Here is a 27,603-nt window from a genome sequence, read left to right as displayed (position 1 = left end):
ATGTATTGGCCCAAACACTAAGATTTCAGTTGTTTAAAGGACACAGGAGTAAGGGGTGCCTGGGTGGTGCAGTTGGGTGAGTGTCCGACTCTTGGTTTTGGCTCAGGTCGTGATCTCATGGTTGTGGGATTGAGCCTTGCTCTGTGCTCAGAGCAGAGTCCGCTTGAGCTTCTCTCTCCCTGTCCCTCTGCCCCTCCCACTCATTCTCTCTCTCTCTCCCTCTCTTTCAAATAGATAAATCTTTAAAAGAAAAAAAAAAGAACACAGGAGTGTGAATAAACTAAGATATAGTCCAGAGTACATTTAGATATTATGAGGAATATGTGGCAGCATCTCTGAAGCTGCTTGAGAACTGGAACCCATTTATATCTGCATTATGAGCACCTATCAATGGATCGTACATATGTTAAATGCTTAAGCATTATTAAACTTCAAAACTGATTAAATTAACGTGCCTTGGTGATTTCCTAATTATGTTTTGGGCTAATAAGACATGTAGAATGTGGGGCGCCTGGGTGGCTCAGTCGTTAAGTGTCTGCCTTCGGCTCAGGTCATGATCCCAGGGTCCTGGGATCAAACCCCGCATCGGGTTCCCTGCTCCGCGGGAAGCCTGCTTCTCCCTCTCCCACTCCCCCCTGCTTGTGTTCCCTCTCTCGCTCTATCTCTGTCAAAAAAAAAAAAAAAAAAGACACGTAGAATGTATCTTTTTTTTCAAGTCTTTATTTAAATTCCAGTTAGTTAACATACAGTGTAGAATGCATCTTCTTTTACACATTTTGTCCCTCCTGAAATTACCGAAGTGATTCTGAGAACTAGGAAATATAGGAACTATATATAGGAGTGGAAACAATAGGATTTGTATTCAAATAGAAGATTCATTTTAAGTCTTAATGATCTGTGTTGGCGATAAGGTGCCATTTAGTATTCTGGGCCCTGATCTTCCATTTTTCTCCAAAAATGTGAGAGGTTTTCCTGAAAAGAAAAATTTTAGTGCTTATTTTAAATTATTACAGTTTTTTATATTGTATATTCCTCTGTTGGAATAATACATATTTTGCAGAAATTTTGGGAAGTGTATAAGAATATAAGAAATAAAAATTACCCATAATTTTATCACTCAGAATAACTATAGTACTTCTGTATTATAATTTGGGATAATTCCTTCTAGTTTTTTAAATTATATATTCACTTATGTTATTTCTCTTTTATAAAATTGAGGTTACATTGTCATGTTCTGTTCATCTAAATGCATCATAAACATTTTTCTGTCACCAAATATTTCTCAATAGCATTATGTTTAATATTTATATTGAAACTCTTTCATTTATGTAATTTATTTAATCATTTTGGGGTTGCTTGCTTGCTCTCTTGCTTTACTGACATAACTGCATTGTAAAGACTTAAAAATATTTAATGTTTGTGATATCCAGGAGAGTTCACACTTTATACATGTTCTCATCTACATGTATATATGTCTGATTGATTCAGCCTTAAGCCCACTACTTATTTTGTGGCCGTGAGCAAATTAGTCTTTTTTGCATTTTTCATCTAGAAAACGGAGGTAATAATACCTACCTTCTATAGTTCTTGTGGGGTTTAACTACAATGTTTATAAAATCCTTAGCAAATTGCCTGGTACACAGTAAATGTTCAAGTGAAAACTAATGATATGGTTAATAACACTGTGTGTGACTCCTTCTTATGAATATGTCCTGTGTTCGCATACAACACTGTTCACACAAAAACTTGTTCAGGAACATTCATAGCAGCATTATTCATAATAACCCCAAAATGGAAACATCCTAAATGTCCATTAACCGAGGACTGGATAAGCAAATTATGGTATATCCATATAGTAGAATATTATTCAACCACAAAAAGGAATGAACTAATGGTACATGCTATCACATGGATGAACCTATTAAGTGAAAGAAGCCAGACATGGGGTACCTGGGTGACCGGTTAAGTGTCTTGACTCTTGATTTCAGGGTCGTGAGTTCAAGCCCTCTACTGGGCTCCATGCTGGGTGTGGAGCCTACTTTAAAAAAAAAAAAAAAAGAAAAAAGCCAGACACAAAAGGCACATATTGTATGATTCCATTTATGTGAAATGTCCAGAACAGACAAATACAGAGATGTGGTTTCATTTCTTTTATGGTAATTACTACACTTATGTAAATATTGAGGTTTTTTTGTTTTTGTTTTTTTAAGTAAGCTCTACACCTAATGATGTGGGGCTTGAACTCATGACCCCAAGATTAGAAGTCATATGTTCTCCCCACTGAACCAGCCAGGCGCCCCCAAGGGTTTTTTGTTTGTTTGTTTTTACTAAGAGTAGAAAATTCATCTTTGTTTCTTATCTGTTAGAAATACTAACCTCCTAGCACTAATTGTTGGTTCCTTTTGTCTAGGCCTAGGACTTTTTATCTTAAAGACCCTTTTTGAGGAGATAACTTTTAGGCTGATCTCTATAAAGTATAACCCCGGATGTCTTCTCAATGTGTAATCCGAGGAATTTGGGGGCAACTTTTTAGGGATCTGCTCAGTGTGGCTAAACGTAGTACAGCAAACAGTTTTCATGTAATACAATGACTAATATAAAAACTTCATTTATTCGATACTAAAAGAATCCTTTGTAAAGTACATAGCGTTGGTTTTTAAGAATTTTTCTTAGATTCTCTCACCCAAATCTAATCAAATCCAAACAATAAATATTTAACTATATATTTGCCTTAAGCTATTTGATTCTTCAACTAAAAGACTCATCACTTTGCTTTCTCTTTCTTTTAGTTACTGTTACCTGTGGACTAAATTTCATGCTGAAATAGTAAAACCTTAATAGTTTAGATGACAGGTATATTGGAAGAAGGCCAATCCAAATTATAGAAATAGTTATCATAACTACATTTTTGACACTTGTTACATTTTTCTCTTGTGTCTCTCATCACTACCAAAGTGCTATATATTATATTAGAAGCAGTAGTTTGAAATTAATTTTTTTTAAGATTTTATTTATTTGAGAGAGAGAGAATGAGAGATAGAGAGCATGAGAGGGAAGAGGGTCACAGGGAGAAGCAGACTCCCTGCTGAGCAAGGAGCCCGATGTGGGACTCGATCCCGGGACTCCAGGATCATGACCTGAGCCGAAGGCAGTCACTTAACCAACTGAGCCACCCAGGCGCCCTGAAATTAATTTTTTTTAAAGATTTTATTTATTTATTTGACAGAGACAGCGAGAGAGGGAACACAAGCAAGGGGAGTGGGAGAGGGAGAAGCAGGCTTCCCTCCAAGCAGGGAGCCCAGTGTGGGTCTCGATCCCAGGACCCTGGGATCATGACCTGAGCTGAAGGCAGATGCTTAACAACTGAGCCACCCAGGCACCCCTGAAATTTATTTTTAATAATTTCTAGAGACTTCCAAATATTTTTAAATATTAGAGATGCAGTAGTGGGAAATTTTGGAGGTTAATGAGTCTAGACATATTGGATTGTTTTATTTTTTTATTGTGTAGTATTACATACAAAAAACATAGAGCAAGCTAATGAATATCATTATCTCATCACTTAGCTTTTCATGTCTTAACATTTTGCTGTATTTGCCCAGGGCTTTTTTCAATTTCAGTTTTCATTATGAAAATTTGTTAACACAGAAGAGTTGAGAAAATAGAACAATACTTAACCTATATATCCAGTACCTGAATTCAACAATTAATATTTTGTCAAATTTGCTTTAATATATACTTTTGCCGAATTATTTGAAAGTAGATTTTTTAAAAAGATTTATTTATTAGAGAGAGAGAGAGCACGCGTGTGTGCATGCTCAAACGGGGAGGAGGGAGAGGAAGTCCCAAGTAGACTCTGCACCAGACTCGGAGCCCGACTCAGGGCTCAATCTCATGACCCCAAGATCACAACCCAAACTGAAACCAAGAGTTGGATGCTTAATTGATGGCACCACGCAGGCACCTGAAAAGTAGATTTCTGAACATCATGACAGTCCTAATATGTGAATATTCATATATAACCATAATTCCATTATCATACCTATGAAAATTAATGGTAATTCTTTAATATCGTATAATTTTCTGGTTTCCCTGGTTGTCCTTGAAAGAATTCGGTAGCTTTTTAATAAGAGTTATTTAACCCAGAATTCAGTCAAGGATCATGCATCATGTTTGGCTGTAATGTTTCTTTAATCTCTTTTAATTCAGAACCAGTCCTTCCATTCTTAATATCAGGAAACAAATAGGGTTGCTGGAGTGGTGGGGGGGTGGGAGGGATGGGGTGGCTGGGTGATGGGCATTGGGGAGGGTATGTGCTATGGTGAGCGCTGTGAATTGTGTAAGACTGATGAATCATACTTGTACCTCTGAAACAAATAATACATTATGTTAAAAAAAAAAGAAAAGAAAATAGTAGGAAGGGAAAAATAAAGGGGGAGAATTGGAGGGGAAGACAAACCATGAGAGACTATGGACTCTGAGAAACAAACTGAGGGTTCTAGAGGGGAGGGGGTGTGGAGGGATGGGTGAGCCTGGTGATGGGTATTAAAGAGGGCACGTACTGAATGGAGCACTGGGTGTTATACACAAACAATGAATCATGGAACACTACATCAAAAACTAATGATGTAATGTATGGTGACTAACATAACAATAAAATTAAAAAGAAAAAAATAAAAGAATTTAAAAAAAAAAAGAACAGTCCTTCCCCCCAACATGGAATTTTTTCCCCCATACCATTGATTTATTTGGGAGAGTAAAGTTATTGAGTAGAATTAATAAACAAATCTACATTCTGGATTTGTCTGTTTTCTTTTGGTAGTATTTAACTTGTTACCCTGTCCTCTATATTTCTTGTAAATTGGAAGATTTAAAGCTGGATTAGAGCTAGGATAAACATTTTTGTTAAGAAAATGTTTCATAAATGATGGCTGTATATGTTAAATTGCATTGAATCAGGAGACATACAATGTTGGTCTATCCTGTAATGAGTGATTTTAAGTTAGATTACTTGGACAAGTGGTAACTGCCAGATCTCTACAGTGAAAAGATACCTTTTCTTCTGTAAATCATTAATCTGCTCTATGATACTTTGGCACCCTGTGAATAACCTGTTCTAGGAGGACAGTGTTGGAAATTTTTCATCTACAACTTTTCATTCTTCAGTTTAAAGAATTTGGTGGGGGAGGTAAGGTTTTTTTCTGCATAAGATAAATTATATTGGGGAAATGTCCAATAGTATCAGAACTCAATAAATGCAAATAAAATAACAGGGTACCCATTTCCATCTTTAATTCGTAGAAATTAAAGTTGAGGGTACAGAATATTCTCAAGAATATGGGAAGCAAAGGAGTTTAAGTAGCTGCTAGTGGGTATATAAACTGTTAAAATATTTTTTTAAAGATATTTTTTATCTGTTTATTTGACAGAGAGCACAGGTAGGCAGAGGGGGTATGTATGTAAGAGTACAGTAAAGCGTATATAAGGATGCCATTGCAGTGTTATTTTTATTTTTAATAGCAAAACAAAAACCCAAACCTAGGAATAACATGAATATCATCTTGCACTGATAGAGAATGATGTAATGATAAAGGCCTCCTCAAAACTCAGATTACTGTTATTCTCAGAATGTTTCCTGTAGCATTCGTTTTTAGTTTTTTTGATGCTGTAGCTTTTCTTATTTCAGAGTGTCTTTTTTGGTTTTGTTTTCTTTTACTCTTTGCATTGTATATAAACATAAAGAAAAATAAAAACTAAATCAGATGCCTTTGTCATACCTAGTTTTCTAATTCTTAGAATCTGAGGTTTTGACACTGAAGCACTCAAAGTGATATTCTAATTTTCATTGTTCACTTGTCTCATGAGAATCCAGTGTAAATCATATAATGGAAAAGTGACATTTTAAGTAAGAAAGATGTTGGCTGTATCCTAGTTATAGTGAAATTCTTGAAATGGAAATACCTGTCACCTTTAATATCTTTAATTTAGTGTCTTTAATATCTCTATATTTTTTATTCTTTTAAACAGTTCGTTTTCCTGAAGATCTTGAGAATGACATTAGAACTTTCTTTCCTGAATATACCCATCAACTCTTTGGGGATGAGTAAGTAACTTTGCCAAATTAGTGTGGCCAAAAAAAAAAAAAAAAAAAAAATTTTTTTTTTAAGATCTAGAAAGCAGACTTTACTTTCTTTGCTGTTGTTTATGTAATTTATTTTAAAATATACATTAGAATGCATTTTTGACATTGAAACACCAGTTTACTGTATCATACCTATCATGTAGTGCTGTGGATACATTACCTCATTTAATTCTCACAACCATCTTAGCGATGGTATTATCATCCATTACATTGTACATTGGTGGAATTGAATAGCTGCTTAAGGACATGTGAATGACCAGAGTTCAGATTCAGGCAATCTGTCTATGAAGCTCATCTTCATAATTACTACTTTTTCTTCCTGCTCCTTTGCTATACTGCTCTTAGTACAGAATAGACTCTCCTGAAGCTAGAAAGCTTAAGTTGTTCTTCTATGACAACTAATAGGCCGTTAAAAGAAATTTATTTTTATTTTTTATTTTTAAAAACTTTATTTATTTGACAGAGAGAACACAAGCAGGGGGGCTGCAGGCAGAGGCAGAGAGAGAAGCAGGGAGCCAGATGCAGGGCTTGATCCCAGAACCCTGGAATCATGACCTGAGCCTAAGGCAGATGCTGAACCGACTGAGCCGCCCAGGCACCCCGAGAAATTCATTTTTATTTTTTTTTTTTATTTTTATTTTTTTAAAGATTTTATTTATTTGACAGAGAGAGACAGCGAGAGCAGGAACACAAGCAGGTGGAGTGGAAGAGGGAGAAGCAGGCTTCCCGCTGAGCAGGGAGCCCGATGTGGGACTCGATCCCAGGACCCTGGGATCATGACCTGAGTCGAAGGCAGACGCCTAACGACTGAGCCACCCAGGCGCCCGAGAAATTCATTTTTAAAAGCAACATTATAGATATGTCCTGGGATATTCAGCACAATCCCTTAATTTCCTGTAGCTTCATTACATTATTAGAATAGTCATTTACCATTTTTTTAAACTTTTGATTGTGAAACTTATTTGCAGAAAGTTATAAGAATAGTATGGGCACTTGATGTAAGCACTGGGTGTATATGCAGCTGATGAATCATTAAAACTCTACCTCTGAAACTAATAGTACACTGTATGTTAATTGATTCAAAGGAGAAAAAGAATAGTACTCTGTATATCCTTTATTTAGATTCACCACTTGTTAGCATTTAGTTCTATTTACCTTAATCATTCTCTCCTATATAGATAGATATATTGGTATGTTGTTGAACCATTTGAGAGTTGTTTGCAGATATATCTTGATCCCTTACTCCTAAATTCTTTAGTATGTATTTCCTAAAAACAAGGACAGTAACCCTATAATTATCAAAATTGAGGAAATTTAACACTGCTGTAGTACTATTTTCTAAGATACAGTCCACATTTCAAATTTTTCCACTTGGTTTCCAATAATTCTTTCATAACAATTTTCCTTATTCTGAATCCAATCTAGAGTCATATATTGCATTTATTTAATTTTTCTTTTTTTTTAAGATTTTATTTATTTATTTGACACAGAGAGAGAGTATAAGCAGGGGGAGCAGCAGGGAGAGGGAGAAGCAGTCTCCCTGCTGAGCAGAGAGCCCGATATGGGGCTCCATCCCAGGACCCTGGGATCATGACCTCAGTCCAAGGCAGACTCTTAACTGACTGAGCCACCTAGGCACCCCACATATTGCATTTAGTTGTCATATCTCTTTGGTCTCCTTTAATCTGAAACAGTTCCTCAGCCTTTCTTTGTTTTTCATGACATAGACATTTTCGTAGGGTATAGGTTAGTTTTATAAACCTTCATTTTGCATTAGTTTGTTTCTTCATGATTAAATTCAGATAATGTACTTTTTTTTTTTTAAGATTTTTATTTATTTATTTGACAGAGACCGCGAGAGAGGGAACGTAAGCAGGGGGAGTGGGAGAGGGAGAAGCAGGCTTCCCGCTGAGCAGGGAGCCCGATGTGGGGCTTGATCCCAGGACCCTGGATCATTACCTGAGCTGAAAGCAGACGCTTAACGACTGAGCCACCCAGACACCCCGATAATATACATTTTTATATTACCACAGAGGTTGTGTGTGTCCATCTCAGTCTGTCATAATCAGAAAGTCCATAATGTCAGTTTGTCCCATTGTTTGTTAACTTGGGTCACTTAGTTTAGAGGTGTCTGTCAGCTTTCTCCACTATAAGGTTTTCGCCTTTATTACGTAATCTGTGGGGAGATACTCTTGAGACTGAAAAGATCCTGTTTCCCATCAGACTTTCATCCAGTAGTTTTAAATCCACTGATGATTCTTGCTTGAAGCTTTTACTGTGATTGTAAAATGGTGATTTTTCTAACTCTGTCATACCTTCTACATTTATTAGTTGGCATTCTATAAGGAAGAGCATCTCTTTTTCCCCTTATGTATTTCTTTGTTTATATCAGAATAGACTCAGAATCTTTTTTAATCCAAGGGGTCATAATCTGCTACTGTTATTAATTATGATGCTCAAATTATCCCATTTCAAACCAGTTTTTGAATCCTTTTGATATATCATCATTATTTGGGGGACACTTTACTTTTGAATACAATAAGGTGTTCATTCATCTTACACTTTTTCTACTAGTTCTGGAGTTAGCCATTTTCCCAAGGAACCCTGCTTTGTTGTAGTAGGAAAGAGTGTTTTGACACAGTTGACATTTAAAATGCTGCCCTTTGTGGCGATTTTACCTACGTGTTGTTTCAGCATTGTTCACATATTTATTGAATGTGTTTTGAAGTTGACAAATGTCTCTCCATGGGACAAATTTCCTCAGAATTTTTCATTATTAATGTATCAGATTGGGCATTTTATGTGCTTTTAAATATTAATAATTATATTTTATTACATATTGATTCATGCCAAATTTGAACCTTTTGTATTTTAAATAGGTTTTATTTTATTATAAAGATAAGAACATTTTCTTTTGGGATTTCTATCGTTAAGGAGCTATTTATTTTATTCCTTTCCCCTTCTTGCTATTTAAAATCTCTTCCTTAGGCGCATAGACTCTGGTCTACAGATAATGCTTCTCAGTGGTATTTTGTACATTCATTCTGTTTCGTATGTCATTAAAAATGCTTGCATACTCCTAAGGTGGACAGATGACAGTCACATAATCATAACCCTGTATTTTATGACTCAGGTATGACATTGGTCTTAATCCTACTTATCATTGCCATTCCTTTTTATGCACATAACTTTCAGAGTCCTGGAATGGACACTGCTTATGTTTTATTTTATGCCTAGACAGAAATCTGTAAATGACACTACTCCTTTCAGGCACTCCTCTTCAGAATTCACTTAAAAAAAAAAAAAAAAGAAGCTTTATTGAGATGTGAGATGTAATTTGCCATATAATTCATCTATTTAAAGTATACAGTTCAATGATTTTTAGTATATTGTGTTGTGCAGTCATTACAGTCAATTTCAGAACATCTTGTCATTCCCACCAAAATTCCCATAACCAGTTAGAAGTCATTCTCTTTTTCCTCCCTTAATCTCCCCAGCCCTAGCAATCACTAAACTACCTTCTGTCTCTATAGCTTTACCTATTCTGGATATTTTAGATTCACATTTTAGAAGACTCTTTTTAAGCCAGAGAAGAGAATATCAAGGTGTAGGGAGATTGCAGGAAGCAGGGCTGGAAAAATAACAGCAGCTCCAGATCTGCTTTCTGAGTTCAGAGGGTGATGTAATTAGATGCTTTCACCACTTTCAGCAGCTCTGGATGTTGATGATGGAAGCAAGTTGTAAACTGGAGGAAAGACTGGGCCAAAGCTACATCTTAGCTGCTTGCCTAGCGAGGTACTAGTTTAAATACCACTCGTGTCTGATTTGAAATGCCTTCTGGTACTAGTAATAGAAGCAGCTGCAATGATATATTACATTTATTACATACTTGTATAATGTGCTGGTCAACATTATAAGCAGTTTATAGGTATTAACTTGCTCATGTAACCCAAACAACGTCCCTGAGGTAGATGCTATTATTCTTACTTTATTTTTTATTTTTTAAAGATTTTATTTTTATGTAATCTCTCCACTCAAGGTGGGGCTCTAACTCACAACCCTGAGATCAAGAGTCACATGCTCTGCCAGCTGAGCCAGCCAGGCACGCCTCTCTTATTTTATAAATGAGGAAAGCTGAGGCACAGTTTCGTTACAAGTGTTTGTTTCTTTTTAAAATAGGTATGGTTTAAAATCTTGAAACTACCCATAAAGTTAAGCTTGTTTATATGTAGGGCTAATACTTTGTAATGACTTTACAAAGAATCTTTCTGGGGTCTCAGATTACTGATATTTTTTCCTTTTCAGTGAAACTGCTTTTGGTTACAAGGGTTTGAAGATCCTGTTATACTATATTGCTGGTAGCTTGTCAACAATGTTCCGTGTTGAATATGCATCTAAAGTTGATGAGAATTTTGACTGTGTAGAGGTAAGAACAATAATAAATTTATCTTTAACTCTACTTTCCATTTGACTATAAAACAGGTTTTAAAATTTAAAGGCTTGAGGGAGGAGAGAAACTGTTATATAGTGGCTTTAAAACCATGTATTGTCTTTAGTTATGGAGGTGATTGCCTGCCTGTCACTGCAGGTAACCTTTGATCATGATCCTTGGCCTGATCTATTTCCTGAGTGGACCTTCTCTAAAAACCCTTTACTTTTACGATCGGAGTTGTATTTTGTTTACCAACTTCTGTTTTTTTATTATGGACATGAAAATTACTTCATTTCCCAGAAATTAAATAAGACGGAGGGCAATAGCTAAATTTTCTACTTTTTCTTCACATAGAATTTGCCTATTTAAATTTCTCTTGCTGCATTTCTGATCCCACAGATTTTGCTAATATATTTCCTTAAGAACATGGACAATTAAGCTGATGACATAAAACTCTTTGAAACAAATGAACCAAAAGAGGGTGAAGGCAAAGAGAGGCATTAAAGAGTATGCATCTGGGGCAGGCTGAATTATGGCCCCTCAAGAAGCAGAGGCAGAGTGATGTGACCACAAGCCAAGGAATGCTGGTAGCCACCATCACAGCAAGTGTACTTAGAAGAAGCAAGAAACAGACTCCACTGGAGTCTCTGGAGGGAATGTGGCCCTGTTGACACTTTGATTTTAGCTCAGTGATAGTGATTTTAGACTTTGCCTCTAGGCTGTGATAGAATAAGTATTGTTTTAAGCCTCCAAGTTTGTGGTAGTTTGTTACAGCAGCCATAGAAACTAATACGGATTTTCATATCAGGAAGTGGGGTGCTACTGTAACAAATAACTAAAACTGTAGAAATGTCTTTGGAAATGGGTAATGGGTAGAAACTAGAAGAATTTTGAGGCACACGATAGAAAGAGCATAGACTACCTTGAATAGATGGTTGGTAGAAATACAGACTTTAAAGGCACTGCTGGTGAGGGCTCAGAATAAAGTTAGGAGCATGGGAGAGAAAACTGTATCATTTTAGAGAATAATGTACCATCATAAACAGTATGTTGGTAGAAATAGGAATGTTGAAGGAGTCAGAGGGAAATGAACATATTATTAGAAAATGAAGGAAAGGAGATATTTGTTATATAGTGCCAGAAAGCCTAGCTGAACTGTGTCCTACATTTATATAGAAAGGAGAACATGTAAGCAGTGAAGTTGGATATTTAGCTGAGGAGATTTCTGAAGTATTGAAGTTGTGGCCTGGTTTCTTGTGGCTCATAGTAAATGTGAGAGGAATGGGTGAGATTGTGGGAAGAACTGTAAAGCAAAAAAGATCCAGGACTTGATGATTTGGGAGATTCTCAGTCTATCCAGGTTGCAGAAGACACTGAAGTTAGGAGATTCATTGTCAGGAAAGTGGTTTGGAGAGAAAGCCAAGAGCATGGCTAGATAACCTTTTGTTCTTTCTGAAGAGATTATACACGTGACTCATGGATCTCCTCAGTAATCTCAGCAAAAACCAGGAATAGAGATTGAATAGAGATCAAGTCCTTTGTAGGACCATCTTATCTAATGGTGTGAACCCTCAAGGCAGACACAGGTGACCTAGAACGGTTTTGAGAATGTTATATCAGCAGAAACACTGCTAGTTTGGACTGACAGGTTGAGGAAAGGCTAATGAACTTCCAAAATTCTATAGGTAGGAAACAGGCTGATAGCACTGCTCAGCTTCAAACGTGTGCTTCCCTTCAAGAAAAAGGAATAATGGCCCAGAAGGTAGAGCCACAGGCCAGGGTATTCCCAGGTCTTGAAAACTAATGGAATTTGACCTTCTGGATTTTGAAATTGTTTGGTACCAGTGACTCCTTTCTTTCTACCATTTTCTCCCCTTTGGAATGGGAAACTGCATCATAACTTATCCTGTGCCTGTCCCACCACTGTATTTTAGAAGTGGTAAGTTGTTTTCTAGTTATACAGGTGGAAAGGAATTTTGCCCCATGATTTATCATACCCAGAGTCTGCTTGAATAACTTAGATAATGACATTTTGGACTTGAGTTGATGATGGAGTGGTTGAAACTTTTGGGGATGTTGGGATGGGGTGAGTGTAGTTGGCATGTTTGGGATGGACATGAATCTCTGAGGGACCTGAAGAAAATTATATGTTTTAGAGTTCTGTTTCTGGACATTCCTGTTTAAAGGCATTGAGACTTTTTTTTTTAAGGTTTTATTTAAATTCCAGTTAGTTAACATACAGTGCAATATTAGTTTTCCAGGGTATAATATAGTGATTCAGTAATGCCATACATTACCAAGTGTTCATCACAGCAAGTGTACTACTCCTTACCTCATCACCGATTTAACCCATCCCCCCACCTACCTCCCTTCAAGGCATTGAAACTCTTAATCAAGAATTACTTCAGTTAATTTTTTTTAAGATTTTATTTATTTATTTATTTGAGAGAGAGCACAAGGAAGGGCAGAGGGAGAAGCAGACTCCCCGCTGAGCAGAGAGCCTGATGTGGGCCTCGATCCCAGGATCGGGATCATGACCTGAGCTGAAGGCAGATGCTTAATTGGGACTGAGCCACCCAGGCACCCCCAGAGTTGATTTTTTTTAATGAAATGCTATTTTTGTCACTGAATCACATTTATAAAATTGGAAATTGCATTCTTAGAATAAAATCTCTTGTCATTTGAATTTGAATATTCAGGAAGTTTTATCAGATCAGATCTGTCATATTGAGAATACTGTGCTTCACATAACTAGGCAAAGATATTATGTATTACTGCATACTGGATATCATAACTTCCTCCTGTACAAGTAGCAGTTCCTAACACATTAACAATTAAACCAACTTTTTCAAGTTTTTTAACTGACTTTAAACTTCTGACTTAAATCATTTGCCAACCTCATGCCCCATCTTTTTTTGACTAAAACTTCTCATGACTTGGGACTGGTTGATTTGGTTTTTTTGTTGTTGTTAATTTTTTAAAATTGTGTTTCATTATAAAGGACTTGCCCAAATTCACACAATGCTACATAAATTAGCATATAATATAGGCTATTAAAGTGGAGTTTTTTTTCCTAATCATACGCTTCTTATTAGATTGTTAAATTCTCAATCCCAGCTAGATACTCTTATTAAAAATACAGGTAGTAGTTTTCCTTGTGTTGTACAAAATTCACTGTTGTTTGAAAGTTTTGGTGTCTTTTTTTTTTTTTTTAAGTTTCAGCTGATAGTGCTGAATTGATTTCTTCCAAAGGAACTATTGACTTAGTTATTGGTAAATCTTTCATTTGCCATGAAAATAGCTATGTATTTGCATTGACTTCTAATTGCTTCATTGTTGAAAACCAGGTTTTCCCATTTAGAAGTACTGTGTTAGGAGTAAGGAATCAATCTTTTATGATGTCTTCTTGTAGGATTATTTGCTTCATGGTTGAAGATCATTTATTTAAATTACATGTTCAAAGACTTTTTTTCCCCTTAGAAAAAAAGAATGGGTAGTGGATGTGGGGGAAATGGGCTTGCCTCTTCTATCTCAGTTTGCATTGACAATGTTCATTCCACAGTGCCTCTGTGTTCTTGATGCCAGGGAAAGAGTGGTAAGAAAACAAAATCATTCCTCTCATGGAGCTTATATTCTACCTAGGAGGAACAGTCAATAAACAAATAGTAAAGTAGTGTTACGAAGAAACATTTGTTGGTTCCTGAATGAAGAGGAGCCAATGTAATTATTTGTTGACTGAGGATATATTTTGAAGGTAGAGCCAGTAGGATTTACTTTTGAATTAAATATAATGAGATAGAAAAGAGAAACAAGGAGTACCCTATTGCTTAACCTTAATAGTAGTACTATAAACTGAGATAGGGAAGATTGGAGAAGTAGGTCTAAATAGGAAAAAAAAAATCAAGATTTTTGTTTTAGATGTGTTATGTTTGAGACTATTATATGTCATATTTGAGTTTTCACAGACTATAAAATATAGTGTTATTTTTGTGTATGAAAAATACACTCTTTTGGGTGAGGTGGTCAGAAACCACAGCACATCAGCTTAGAAGTTAATTTGCTTATTAGAATTTGCCATTACATTAATCTTTCATCATCCATTTTTCTTTTCCAAGCTCAGTTCTCCAGTTGCATGTAAATGTTTTTAGTCACAATTAAGATGCTTGTAAAACATCTCCACTAGCCATCATCTTTTTTTTTTTTTTTTAAGATTTTATTTATTTGACAGAGAGACAGCTAGAGAGGGAACACAAGCAGGGGGAAGTGGGAGAGGGAGAAGCAGGCTGCCTGCTGAGCAGGGAGCCCAGTGCAGGGCTCGATTCCAGGACCCTAGGAACGTGACCTGAGCCGAAGGCAGATGCTTAACGACTGAGCCACCCAGGCTGCCCCTCCACTAGCCATCATCTATCTATCTTTCTTTCTTTTTTTCTTTTTTTCTTTCTTTATCTATCTATCTATCTAATTTGGCAGAGAGAGAGTACAAGCAGGGGGAGCGGCAGGGAAAGGGAGAAGCAGGCTTGATGTGGGGCTCGATCCCAGGACCCTGAGATCATGACCTGAGCCGAAGGCAGCTGCTTAACCGTCTGAGCCACCCAGGAGCCCCACTAGCCATCATCTTTAAAGGCAACATAATAATTCTGAATTTTACTACAATAAGCTTGATTATTTAGAACACTGTTGGTTTGTTCCTCTTATGGTTGTCTCTGACCTTTGCTTTTATCAATACCTCCTGACCTCTCTTTTTTTTTTATTAACATATAATGTATTATTTGTTTCAGGGATACAGGTCTGTGATTCATCAGTCTTACACAATTCACAGCACTCACCATAGCACATACCCTCCCCAATGTCCATCACCCAGCTACCCCATCTCTCCCATGCCCCACCACTCCAGCAACCCTCAGTTTGTTTCCTGAGATTAAGAGTTTCTTGGGGCACCTGGGTGGCTCAGTTGGTTGGGCAACTGCCTTCGGCTCAGGTCATGATCCTGGAGTCCCAGGATCGAGTCCCGCATCAGGCTCCCTGCTCAGCGGAGACTGTGCTTCTCCCTCTGACCCTCCCCCCTCTCATGTGCTCTCTTTCTCTCTCATTCTCTCTCTCTCAAAATCTTAAAAAGTTTTTTATGTTTTGTCTCCCTCTCTGGTTTCATCTTGTTTCATTTTTCCCTCCCTTCCCTTCTGATCCTCCACCCCCTTTTTAATTGAAGTATAATTGACATACAGTATCCTGTTAGTTTTAGGTATACATTATAGTGATTCCTTTTTTTGATATCTTTATACATTATGAAATGATCCCCATGGCAAGTCCAGTTATTGTCTGTCACCATGCAAAGTTATTACAATATTATGGCCTACATTCCTTGTGCTATATGTGACATCCCCATTACTATTTTTTTTAAAAGATTTTATTTATTTATTTGCTAGAGAGAGAGAGCATAGGTGAGAGACAGTTAGCGAGAGTACAAGCAGGGGGAGTGGCAAGCAGAGGGAGAAGCAGGCTCCCCGCTGAGCAAGGAGCCCAGTGCGGGACTCGATCCCAGGACCCTGGGATCATGACCTGAGCTGAAGGCAGCCACTTAACCGACTGAGCCACCCAGGCGTCCCCCCATTACTATTTTATTACTGGAATTTTGTACTAATTAATCCCTTTCATCTATTTTGCCCAACCCCCTCAACTCCCACACCCACTCCCCTGTCCAGTAACCGAGTTTGTTACCTATATCTATGAATCTGTTTCTGTTTTGTCTTGTTCATTAGTTAGTTTTGTTTTTTAGATTTCACATAGCATAATACCCTGTAGGTCCATCTGTGTTGTTGCAAATGGCAAGATTTCATTTTCTTTATGACTGAGTAATATTCCATTGTATGCATGTATTTGTGTGTGTGTATGTGTGTGTGTGTGTGTGTGTGTGTATTTACATATATCTGATCTTTATCCATTCATCTATGATGGACACTTAGGTTGCTTCCAAATCTTGCCTATTGTAAATAATTCTGCAGTGAACACAAGGGTGCATGTAGCTCTTCAAATTGATGTTTTCATTTTCTTCCAGTAAATATCCAGAAGTGGAATTGCTGGATTGTGTAGTAGTTCTGTCTTTAATTTTTTGAAGAACCTTCATACTGTTTTCCATAGTGGCTGCACCAATTACATTCCCAACAACAGTGTATGCGCGTTCTCCACTTTTGTCCGCTTTTTTTTTTTTAAGATTTATTTATTTGAGAGAGATAGTGACAGAGATAGAGAGAGCAGGTGTGGGGAGGAGAGGGAGAAGCAGGGAGCCCGATGCCGGGCTCCACCCCAGGACCCTGGGATCATGACCTGAGCAGAAGGCAGACACTTAAGACTGAGCCACCCAGGCGCCCCATCTCCACTTTTTAGTATAATGATGTGATCCCATTTGTTTATTTTAGCTTTTGTTGCCCTTGCCTGAGGAGACTAGTCTGAAAAAATATTGCTAAGACCAGTGTTAAAGAGCTTATTGCCTATGTTTTCTTCTAGGAGTTTTATGGTTTCAAGTCTCACATTCAAGTCTTTAATCCATTTTGAATTTATTTTTCTATATAATGTACAAGAGTGGTCCAGTTTCATTCTTTTGCCTGTGGCTGTCCAGTTTTCCCAATGCTATTTATTGGAGAGACTGTCTTTCCCATTGTTTATTCTTGCTGCTTTTGTCGTCGATTACTTAACCATATATATATATGGGTTTATTGCTAGGCATTCACTTCTGTTGCGTTGATCTCTGTGTCTGTTTCTGTGCCAGTACCATACTGTTTGGACTACTACAGCTTCGTAGTCTAGCATACTGTGAAATCAGGGAGCGTGAGATCTCCAGATTTGTTGTTCTTTCTCAGGATTGCTTTGGCTATTCAGGACCTTTTGTGGTTCCATACAAATTTTAGGATTCTTTGTTCTAGTTCTGTGAAAAAAGCCATTGGCATTTTGAGGGAAGGTGCATTGAATCTGTAGATTGCTTTGAGTAGTACAAACATTTTAATAATAATAATTCTTCTAAACCATGAGTACAGTATATCTTTCCACTTATTTGTGTTGTCTTCAGTTTCTTTCATCTTACACTTTTCAGAGCCTCCTGCTTTCTCTTGAGTTAATTTCATTGCCTTTTAGTGTAAGGGTGTATGACTAAGATTGTTCAGTCTTGCTAATTGCTAGCATTTCTGGGAAAAGGTTTGGCAGAGGAAGTTGAAATACATGGGTACAGTTTGTATTATCTGTGAACTTCAGTTGTCTGTTTTATCCTTGTCTCCCACTAATATGGATTAAATTTGAGAGTAGATGAGAGCAGATTTTTAAAATTTTCTGGAGGGGCACCTGGGTGGCTCAGTCATTAAGCCTCTGCCTTCAGCTCAGGTCATGATTCCAGGGTCCTGGGATCGAGCCCCTCATTGGGCTCCCTGCTCCACGGGGAGCCTGCTTCTCCCTCTCCCACTCCCCCTGCTTGTGTTCCCTCTCTCGCTGTGTCTCTGTCAAAATAAATAAATAAAATCTTAAAAAAAAAAATTCTGGATTCTTTAGCCTCTTATAGAAAAACCCTGTGTACTTAACAAAAATTTAATCTTGAAATGAAAAAATAATCTTTAGTAGGTTAGTAATATTTCACTGTACTTTTTTTGATAATTGTAACTGTTTTTCATGAGTAATGCTTTTTATAAAATATATGAAAAGCTTTAAAATTATATATTGAGATTTCTGTCTTAGAATTTTATATGTGAGTTTAGGTAGCAAAACACCAATGCAGTATAAATCACAGAATACCGCCTTCGTTTTTCCAGTAGTGAAAAAATTCACACTGTTAATTTCTCTAACAATACTCAAATTTCCACAGCTTAAATGTTGTCAGGTAATGTAAGATTGAGCAAATTAAGTAGATATGGAAATTTTTTGGCTTGTTTTTGTAGCATATCTTAGGTAATCTTAGAATTCTAGTCAATGTTAATTAAGCCTACCACTTTAGCCATGTAAAAGGACCACCTACTTAACATGCCTTTTTTAATTGCTATTTCAAAAATAACACCATAGACAAATTTACACAAATGGTGCTATTTAGGAAAAGATCCTAAAGATGTAATTTGGTTTTCAAATGTGGACAAATACAAATAAAGTGTAAACATGTTTATATCATAGCAGACTACCAGTTATTTTCAGGCACATTCTTTATGCAGTGATGAGGAAAAGCAAAAATGGCTTCATGGGAACATGACATGTGTAACAAAGTACAGAACATTGGAAGTTGAAATGACCATAGTGAGAGAGTATACAGTCTAAAACATTTCATCATGACTGACCTAAAAACTAAATAGAATAGTTACCTTTATACTTTCCTTTTTTAAAAGCTATTGCTAAATGTTTGGAAAACATTTGTAAGCCATGTCTTTATTAATTGAATAGATCAGGTTGTATTCTGGATTCTTGATCTATTCAGCTTAATTTCTTTTTTTTTAAACACAGGTTTGTTTTTTTAAAAATTTTTTTAAAGTAGGCTCCATGTCCAGTATGGAGCCCACTGCAGGGCTTGAACTCATGACCCTGAGATCAAGACCCAAGCTGAGATAAAGAGTCAGATGCTTAACCACCTGAACCACCCAGGCACCCCTTATCTTTTCTATAAGTATATTTTTCCATAAGTTTAATTGAAGTTTAAAATAATATCCTTGCAGGTAGGGAATTTTTCAGTTATCTTCAGAAATAGAATCTGAACTTTTAGCTACAAGCATTGGAACTAAAAGGTTTCAGTTAATCTTTGATTCAACATTGAATTTTAAAAAGATGAGAAAGGAGGGTGCCTGTCTGGCTCGGTCACTAGAGCATGCAACCTTTTTTTTTTTTTTAAGATTTATTTATTTTAGAGAGAGAGCATGTGCACACACTTGCATGAGAGTGGGGTGAAGAGGAGGAGAGGGAGAGAGAAACTCAGGTGGACTCCATGCTGATCATGGAGCCCAATGTGGGGCTCGATCCTATGACCTGGCGATCACAACTTGAGCCAAAACCAAGAGTCCGATGCTCAACCAACTGTGCTACCCAGGTGCCTGGAGCATGCGACTCTTGATCTAAGGGTTGTGAGTTCAAGCCCCATCTTGGGCTTAGAGCCTACTAAAATAAATAAATGAATTAAAATTTTAAAAATAAAAGTGTTTTTCAAATTGATGAGATGAGTTTCTCTGTAGTGATGATTTTCTTATCTGGCCAGTAATCCAATATGAAAAATGAATATTTAACTGAACTAAATTAGAAGAGTACAGATCTCTAAAACAAGTGGTTATAGGATTTTTTTCTTAAAACAGAATCTAAAGAGAAATGCATATGTTTTTCCTCTAGTGAAGCAAGATTCTGAATTCTAGGTTTGAAGAGCCCTTTGGTTTTATGTTCTATATTTTATGTAATATATCTGATACACATTTTCTCTAATCTTATTTATAACAGAGTCCTTGTTTTTAAACTTAGCCTTTTATTTTCCTGTAAAAGTTCTTAATGTGTAAACTTGCCCAAAGCAAAATATTTATTTGAAGATATTTATTACAATATATAGGTATCCTTTGAAGACTGAAAGTTAACTCTCTTTCAACTTTGTTGAGCTCAAACCTTTGGGTTGGTCTGTCTTCCACCAGAACTGCTACTTGAAACTTAGTTTCTAAGAAATCTTTGAAGCACATTTGATGCAAGATGTGTGAAGTTATTTGATCATACTTTGCAATGCCTTGTTGAGAAGACAGGATAGAGGGAAGTTTTTAAAAGTTAGAATTAAATACACTATAAGTGCTTTGAAGTGTTTTAAACTGATAGATTATAAACCTCTTTATTTAAAAAGCATTTCTTGACTTTTTTTACCTTGAACTAAAATTATACTACTTTACCCATTACTGCTTTGGATTTTAATTGCCACACATCAGACCCATTAAGACTATCCCTTATTATTACAGTTTCCTGTGGTAATTATTGAAATTGTATATATTCTATAAAATATGTTTAAGATAGTCTCTTCACATTAGATAGCAGTTTAAACAAAAAATATCAAATGCAGTTTATTTGGTTTAGAGGGTAAATGAATACATATTAGAAATAAGCTGTTGGGTAAAATACTGAAGAGCTATATTTTAAATAATAGCTCTTCTTTTTTTTATAGCTATAAACAAGTTATGTATAAATGTTGGTGGTACCAGAGCATTGAAAATAAAACTTGTTTGTGATAAACTCCATCCTTGGTTCTCTATCCTAAAATGTAACTGAATGATAAAAAAGTGCTATTCATCTGCAGGTGCATTGCTTCTACTTAGTTAAAAGATGGTTGAAAGGACAGGAATTAGTAGCATGTTGTATTAGCCTTTTGTAGTGTATTTTGTCCTAAGCATCTTAATTTCCCTGTTTTGAATGCTAAGTAGCAAGGGTCTTGGTTTAGAACTAATACCCATCATGCATGTAAACGGTATGAAAGAGCTGCTTAGTAAGTTAACACAAAGTGTTCTTGTGTCAGTCCTTGTGGAAATAGATACAATACAAACATTACAGCTGAACTCACGGCAAACTCCATTAAGTAAAAACCTGGCCTCATTGTTCAGGAAAAAGTTTGAATAGAATGCAAGCTCATTTTGTTGAATGTAATGTCAGGCTTTTAGGGACTGTATTGAGGGATAAGGTTTTGTTAAGTTGAGACCAATTCATTAAGTTTTATTGCCTGGTGAGAAGCAGTAATACTTTATTGTAAGACTTCATCAAATATTCATGGTTAAAGAGAAGTAGTAAATGTATTCAATCAAGTGGTCTTTTGGGGTTTTGAAAGGGATTATGAAGTCTGCTCAGCTGATAGTTTTAACATTCATTGAGGTTGTTTAACAAGGGTAATTTTAGTCTCTGAGTTTAATTTTGTTGTCCAGGCTTGTCTCTTTTTACTGTCACAAATCCAAGTCTATAAAAATTGTGTCACATTATAGAGATGAGTGGATAATATATCCATTCATATAAATTATGTATGTCCTAAATGGGTATATTTTTTAAATTGTCATGTTAATACTGAGTTTAATGTATGAAAGAGTTATGACCTGTCTACTTGTTCGTTGTGAGTTTGCTTTTCGTTTGGTCAGACTATAGCCTCACCTTACCATTGCTTGTGATCTTTTCATGTCTTGGATAATATCGTCTCCTTGACATACATAAAATAATAAGCAGCCTTTTGTTTGGGCCAGTTCAAATTGTCCTGAAAGGATATAGTCAGTATTTTGTAGATGCTGTTAGAAATTTCAGTAGCATAGTCCTCATTCTTGTACTTGATTTCAGGCTACCTGTCTCTTTTTTATTTTTGTATATACTTCTGCTCAGATTTGGGTGATAGTCTTTCGTGCACACAAAATTCATCCTTTCCCAGTTCTCAATGTGTTTACTTCTTTAACTGTGAACTGCAGTTTTGTGATTTTTGTCCATTTCAAAGAAATTAAGCATATTCAACTAAAAGTCAAATTTGTTATGAATTTTTTCTTATGTCTTTTAACCTCTATTCTTTAGGCAGATGATGTTGAGGGCAAAATTAGACAAATCATCCCACCTGGATTTTGTACAAACACAAATGATTTTCTCTCTTTGCTGGAAAAAGAAGTTGATTTCAAGCCATTTGGAACCTTACTCCATACATACTCTGTTCTCAGTCCAACAGGAGGGGAAAACTTTACCTTTCAGATATACAAGGTAAAGATAAATCTGAATATTTCTTGGGTAAAAAGTGCTCCATTTGCCTGAAACCTGTATGCTGTTTTGTTGTGTTATTTTCAGTGACTCATTTCTAGCTTCAGGAAACAAGTTTCTGTCAGGATTAAAAACAAAGATCTATTTTGTGTGTGTGTCTGTGTACACATCTTTAATCTGAGACTTCTAAACATTTTCCCACAGGATAGTTTTGTGTTCTACAGACTTTCACTTACCTCTGTGATGAGTTTCACCTGACTTTTCCTGGCTTTTTCCCTAGGCTGACATGACATGTAGAGGCTTTCGAGAATATCATGAAAGGCTTCAGACCTTTTTGATGTGGTTTATTGAAACTGCTAGCTTTATTGACGTGGATGATGAAAGATGGCACTACTTTCTAGTGTAAGTACAGTTCTAAAGCAACAGTAGACCTTATTACCTCCACAAAGCCAGCATTTTAATTGTGGCGGCCCAATTATTGGGACAGTATAATGATATTTTTCCCAGGAAAGAAAAACTATTGTTTATGAGGCTTGAGTTTTCCTTCATTATGCTTTCGGAGACCTTGAGAATAGAGCTGAATTAAATGCTGTTGTCCGTTAGGACCCTGAATGTAGGCTTAAACAGTAAAATGAGCTTTGCCTGTGTTTTCTTTTACTTGCCACCTATTCATCTTTATAATAGGCAAGTGCACTGAAGTGATGTAAAGAGGTCTGATTTATCCAAGTTGCTGCACACCAATTAAGTGAATTGTACATTCAGAACATAGCAGGTGTACCCATTGGGCCCTCACAGAGTAGCTTGCTGACACTGAAAATTCAGTCAGAGAATGGAAAAGAAAATGGACACTGCATGGGAGCGCGACTGTAATTGACCTGCTTGGCTTTCTGTTTTATCTGCAGATTTGAGAAGTATAATAAGGATGGAGCTACGCTCTTTGCGACCGTAGGCTACATGACAGTCTATAATTACTATGTGTACCCAGACAAAACCCGGCCACGTGTAAGGTAATTGGCGGTATAACACGTGCCTTGTCTTTTATTTCAGAAGAAGGAACTGCTGAAGTTTCCAATACTTGTTATAATAGTGTTGATTTGTTTTAAAAAATCACCATTATTCATTGGCTATGTACTGATTTATTTCATTGTTCCCTTTGAAACAGTGTAGAAGATTAAACCAATTTTGAGTATCTCAGTAATTTTTGGATTTCTTGAAGGTTGACTAAAAAAAACCCCACTAACTTTAAAATGTTCTTCATACTACAGTGATTTGCAATTTTTAAACAGATCATGTTGTGATATTTTAATTTTACAATCATTTCTTTACTGTAGTCAGATGCTGATACTGACTCCATTTCAAGGTCAAGGCCATGGTGCTCAACTTCTTGAAACAGTTCATAGATACTACATTGCATCTCCTTCTGTTCTTGATATTACAGGTATGTAAAATTTGATTTGTTACTGAAAGAGCCTTTCTAAAGAATCTCTTCTTTACTGATTAATTTTGGTTTTGTCAAAAATAACTGTTCTGTTTTAAATAGCAGCATTCTCTTGGGGTCTTTTTGGAACTGTGTAAAGATGGCTTATGTGGTTACATTTTAAGTTATAATAAGCCTTTGGTGTGATTGGATTGTATATCCAAGTAAGAAGTGCTTTATGAATTGAACAGATTGAAGATAATGAATTGAATGTATATTGGCAAATCGTGGTCAGGCATATGTACTTTGTAAGTGTGGTGTGACTTAGTTCAGTTTATTTGGCCAACCATTGCATTGCTCAGAGGCCCTGCTCTAATTTTCATGTAGAGGAAGAATATTCTAAACCTTACTGAGAAAGAAAAACCAAGGCAAATAATTCCTGAATAGAATACACATTTCTTAAGGCATGTGTTTTTTATTCCTAAAATGCATGCCTTCACACCAGTAGTTTATAAGGTGAAATGCAGGCCTATTTGTTTTGGAAACATCTTTCATTATGAATTAGCCAGAGAAGAAGTATTATGAATAGGATTCTTAGGAGAAAGAGAGAGACTGTCCTCTTTAAAGTCATCATTAGATGGAGTTACAGATAATAGTATGTAAACATGTGAGCTACCACAGAACAAAGTGGCCCCGGAACATTTATGTTGTCATTATTTTCTTTCCCCTGAGTAACACTGTTTCAAATTTGTTAACTCAGAAAGTTGCTGATTAAACTGAAAGTCACCCTTTTTTTTTCTTCATGAAAAATATTATACCAGATATTCATATCCAAATTAGGTATTACATTTTATTAATTCATAACAGTTTGAGTACATTTTTGTTTTTAAAACTGCAATGCTTAAAAAAAATAAAAACTGCAATGCTTAACACACACTAAAATTTAATTTGTTCAAAAAAATGCTGTTTTGGCATTTTATTTTACCACTTCGTTTGAAGACACCAAAAAAAAAAAAAATTACTGGATGGGGGACTAACTAGAATATAAGTAGGCTTGTGAAAAGAATATAAATAGGCTAACAGGCAGATTATTAGCTTTTCATGTAATGTAGTGGTTTTGCTTGTCCAGAGTAAATAAAGTTACTCCAAAAGAGATTCTGAATTGATCCTGTAGATTAATAAAAAACATTTTGTTTTTAAAAGGGAGTTCCATATTTATAGAGTTGAATTATTTTTTCATCTGACTTTCGTGCTCCTGTGAAATGGTTTAGAAATTTGGGAGATAAAGAAGTAACTGCTTAAGTTGGTTTATATCAAAAGTTACAAATTGTTTAAGTGACACCTTTACTAGCTAAGTGAAAAATTATAGAAACAATAAAAATGATTACACTTCTTTTTAACTAAGCTAAAAATTGTTTCACTTCTGTTTACCTTATACAGCTTGGACTTGGTGCTACACGAAGGGACTTTTTTTGGTGATTTTAATCTGGAGACTTAGAGTTCACATAAGTAGTCTTTGTCTTCTCTAGTGGGTAACGTGCCAGCAGGAGTTGTTTCTGTGAAGCCTCTTAACCATTTTCTTCTGTCTACTCCAACCAATAAAGTCCTTGATACTTAGCACCAATTAGCAGATAAAGAATTTTATTTCTTAAATCTCAGTGAAGAGTCATCAATAGTGGTAGCCTTTATTCATTGCAAACTGAAGTCTCCAAAGAGAAAAGACTAAACGTGCTAAAGGACTTCTGAATTTGAAAACTAGGTATCAGCTTTTATTTTCAGCGTTAACATTTCTCAGCATTATAAATTACTAAAAATGCCTTATCAGCTGTTTTCATGAAGATATTTCTTTTAGATTTCCATACCCAGTCTTTTTAAAAAAGAAAATAACAGAATTTTCCACTTTTTAGTCATTTTAGTTCCTGTTTCTCCATTATTTTGTATGTATATTTTTAACTTTGTGGTTCTTTAGCAGGTTCTGGATCTCCCTTTGCAATTCCGAATATTCTTTATATAGAGATGGCTTTTTGCTTACTTGACATACAGCCAGATATAGTAATAATTAAAAGTTAACATTGACAGGCCTGTGTTACAGGATAGATAGGTGTTTGTGGTGTAATTGCCATTCATTTTCTTTTTTTAGCACTTAATTTTAAAGTAAAATACTGAAAGACAGTTCTTTATATCATGTACATCTTCCTGTTGAGGATGTCACTATCTTAAGATACAAAGCGTTTGAGTACACTTCAGTTGTGTGACCTTATAAATTGAATCAGTGATTTGTTTCTTCTAGAATTATGAAGAGGTTTGCATTTGGCAATAGAAACTGATCTTGGGCTGGAGTATATATCAATATTACTAATCTATCAGTTGTGTATTAAGAGCTAATTATAAGTGTCCTTTAAATGTGCCCTATAGTACTGGAATGGAATATAGAATTATCTATAAGTTTTTTATACTTAGGTGGTTTGTGCTATCTCATTTTGTATGATTTTATCTCTAATCTAGCACATTAATATTGAGAGGTTTTTTTTAAAAAATGATAGAGGAGCACTTAAATTGTTAGATGATGTATTGGAAAAAATTCAGTTTTTGATTTTGCATGTCACTATAAATTTATACTCAAGAAAATTTCATCTTTTAAATGTATTGCTTATCTTTGTAGCACAGAAACAAAGGAATTGAAAGGTGTCATGAATTATTGAGTATCACTATTTTAAGTTCATTTTCAGTCTGACACTTTTGTTTAAAGTGCGTAAATATTGAAATGGTGACTTGGCCCCTTATATTGTCAGTCTATAACAGCTTATGTAAAGCTAAATGGAAATTTTTTGCCTTTTTTATTTGTGTGAAAATTTCTGATAGGAATATGGCATGAGTTTTTAGATTATTCTCAACAGTCATTCTTTTTTCTAGGATATGTTTTTTCCTAATCTTCTGAGGTCATATAAGTTACTTAAGCTATCACTCATACTAAATTTTATTTCAAATTGATACTAGCAACACAGTTCTTTTTTCTAAATCAGTTTAGAAGAGGTAGACTTGGAAAAATTGACATTGAATAAGCTTGAGCCTCATTTGTTAGTACTTTAGTACTTAAAAAAAATTTTTTTTAAAGAGATGCTTCTTTGAGAATTTTTGTCACTTAGTAGAGGTTATTGAGGTATGATTTCCATATCATAAAATTCACCCACTTTAAGTGTACAGTTCAGTGAGTTTTAGTGTGTCTGCCTAGTTTTGCAGCGACAGTCCTGTTTTAGAATATTTCTATCACAGTAAAGAGATCCCACATGTCCATTTGCAGGCAGTCCCTATTCCCAGTCTCTTACATTGAGGTTTGTGATCCATTTCGAGTTAGTTTTTGTGTGTTAGTTTCTAAAATCATCTTTTTACATTTGGCTATCCAGTTAACCCCATACCATTTGTTAAAAAGACTGTTTTTCCCCTATTAAATTGTCTTGGTACCTGTGTTGAAAATCAGTTGACCATAAATGTAAAGATTTATTTCTAGACTCTTATCATCTGTATATGTCTATCCTTATGCCAATATCATACTGTCTTGATTAGTTTACTGTAACTTTATATTGAGTTAGGTTTTTTTTTTTTAATGATAACGTGAAGATTAATATGCTGAATACATACATTGAATTTGTGGAGTGCAGTTTGCCTGGGTGCTGCAGAGTAAACAGAAGTTTTTTGAAATGATGGATGAGTAGGGTTAAAAATGGATACTGGCCCTGCCCAGGTGGCTGGGAATGGGGAGGAAAAGGCAGAGAGAGGAGGCTTCAGTTAGAGGAGGCTGGCCAGGGACAAGCCATGACCCTCAGGGACTCGAAGAATAGTCTCTCTCTGAGTGAGCACCCATGCAACACAGTCCGGGTCTGGTTGTTGCAAACTTAGCAGGAGCTGACCCCAGCACAACCG

General features: G+C 35.8%; 2 protein-coding genes across 2 annotated transcripts in view; one reads left to right on the top strand and one right to left on the bottom strand.

Moving 5' to 3' along the window:
* The window catches only part of SLC25A12 (solute carrier family 25 member 12), a 196,309-nt gene that overhangs the window by 134,612 nt on the left and 34,094 nt on the right, over positions 1–27,603 (bottom strand). The window lies entirely within an intron of this gene.
* Positions 1–27,603, top strand: part of HAT1 (histone acetyltransferase 1) — a 62,843-nt gene that overhangs the window by 14,550 nt on the left and 20,690 nt on the right. Inside the window, exons 3-8 of the mRNA XM_025850334.2 lie at positions 6,028–6,103; positions 10,448–10,568; positions 22,089–22,268; positions 22,546–22,667; positions 23,168–23,272; positions 23,597–23,703. Of these exons, the coding sequence (XP_025706119.1) occupies positions 6,028–6,103; positions 10,448–10,568; positions 22,089–22,268; positions 22,546–22,667; positions 23,168–23,272; positions 23,597–23,703 (711 nt within the window). The remainder of the gene's footprint in view (positions 1–6,027; positions 6,104–10,447; positions 10,569–22,088; positions 22,269–22,545; positions 22,668–23,167; positions 23,273–23,596; positions 23,704–27,603) is intronic.

Source organism: Callorhinus ursinus, unplaced genomic scaffold (genome assembly GCF_003265705.2).
Source record: "Callorhinus ursinus isolate GAN/ISIS: 27379988/994484 unplaced genomic scaffold, GSC_fseal_2.0 scaffold2, whole genome shotgun sequence".
NCBI lineage: Eukaryota > Metazoa > Chordata > Mammalia > Carnivora > Otariidae > Callorhinus > Callorhinus ursinus.
This window is presented reverse-complemented; position numbering and strand designations above follow the sequence as displayed.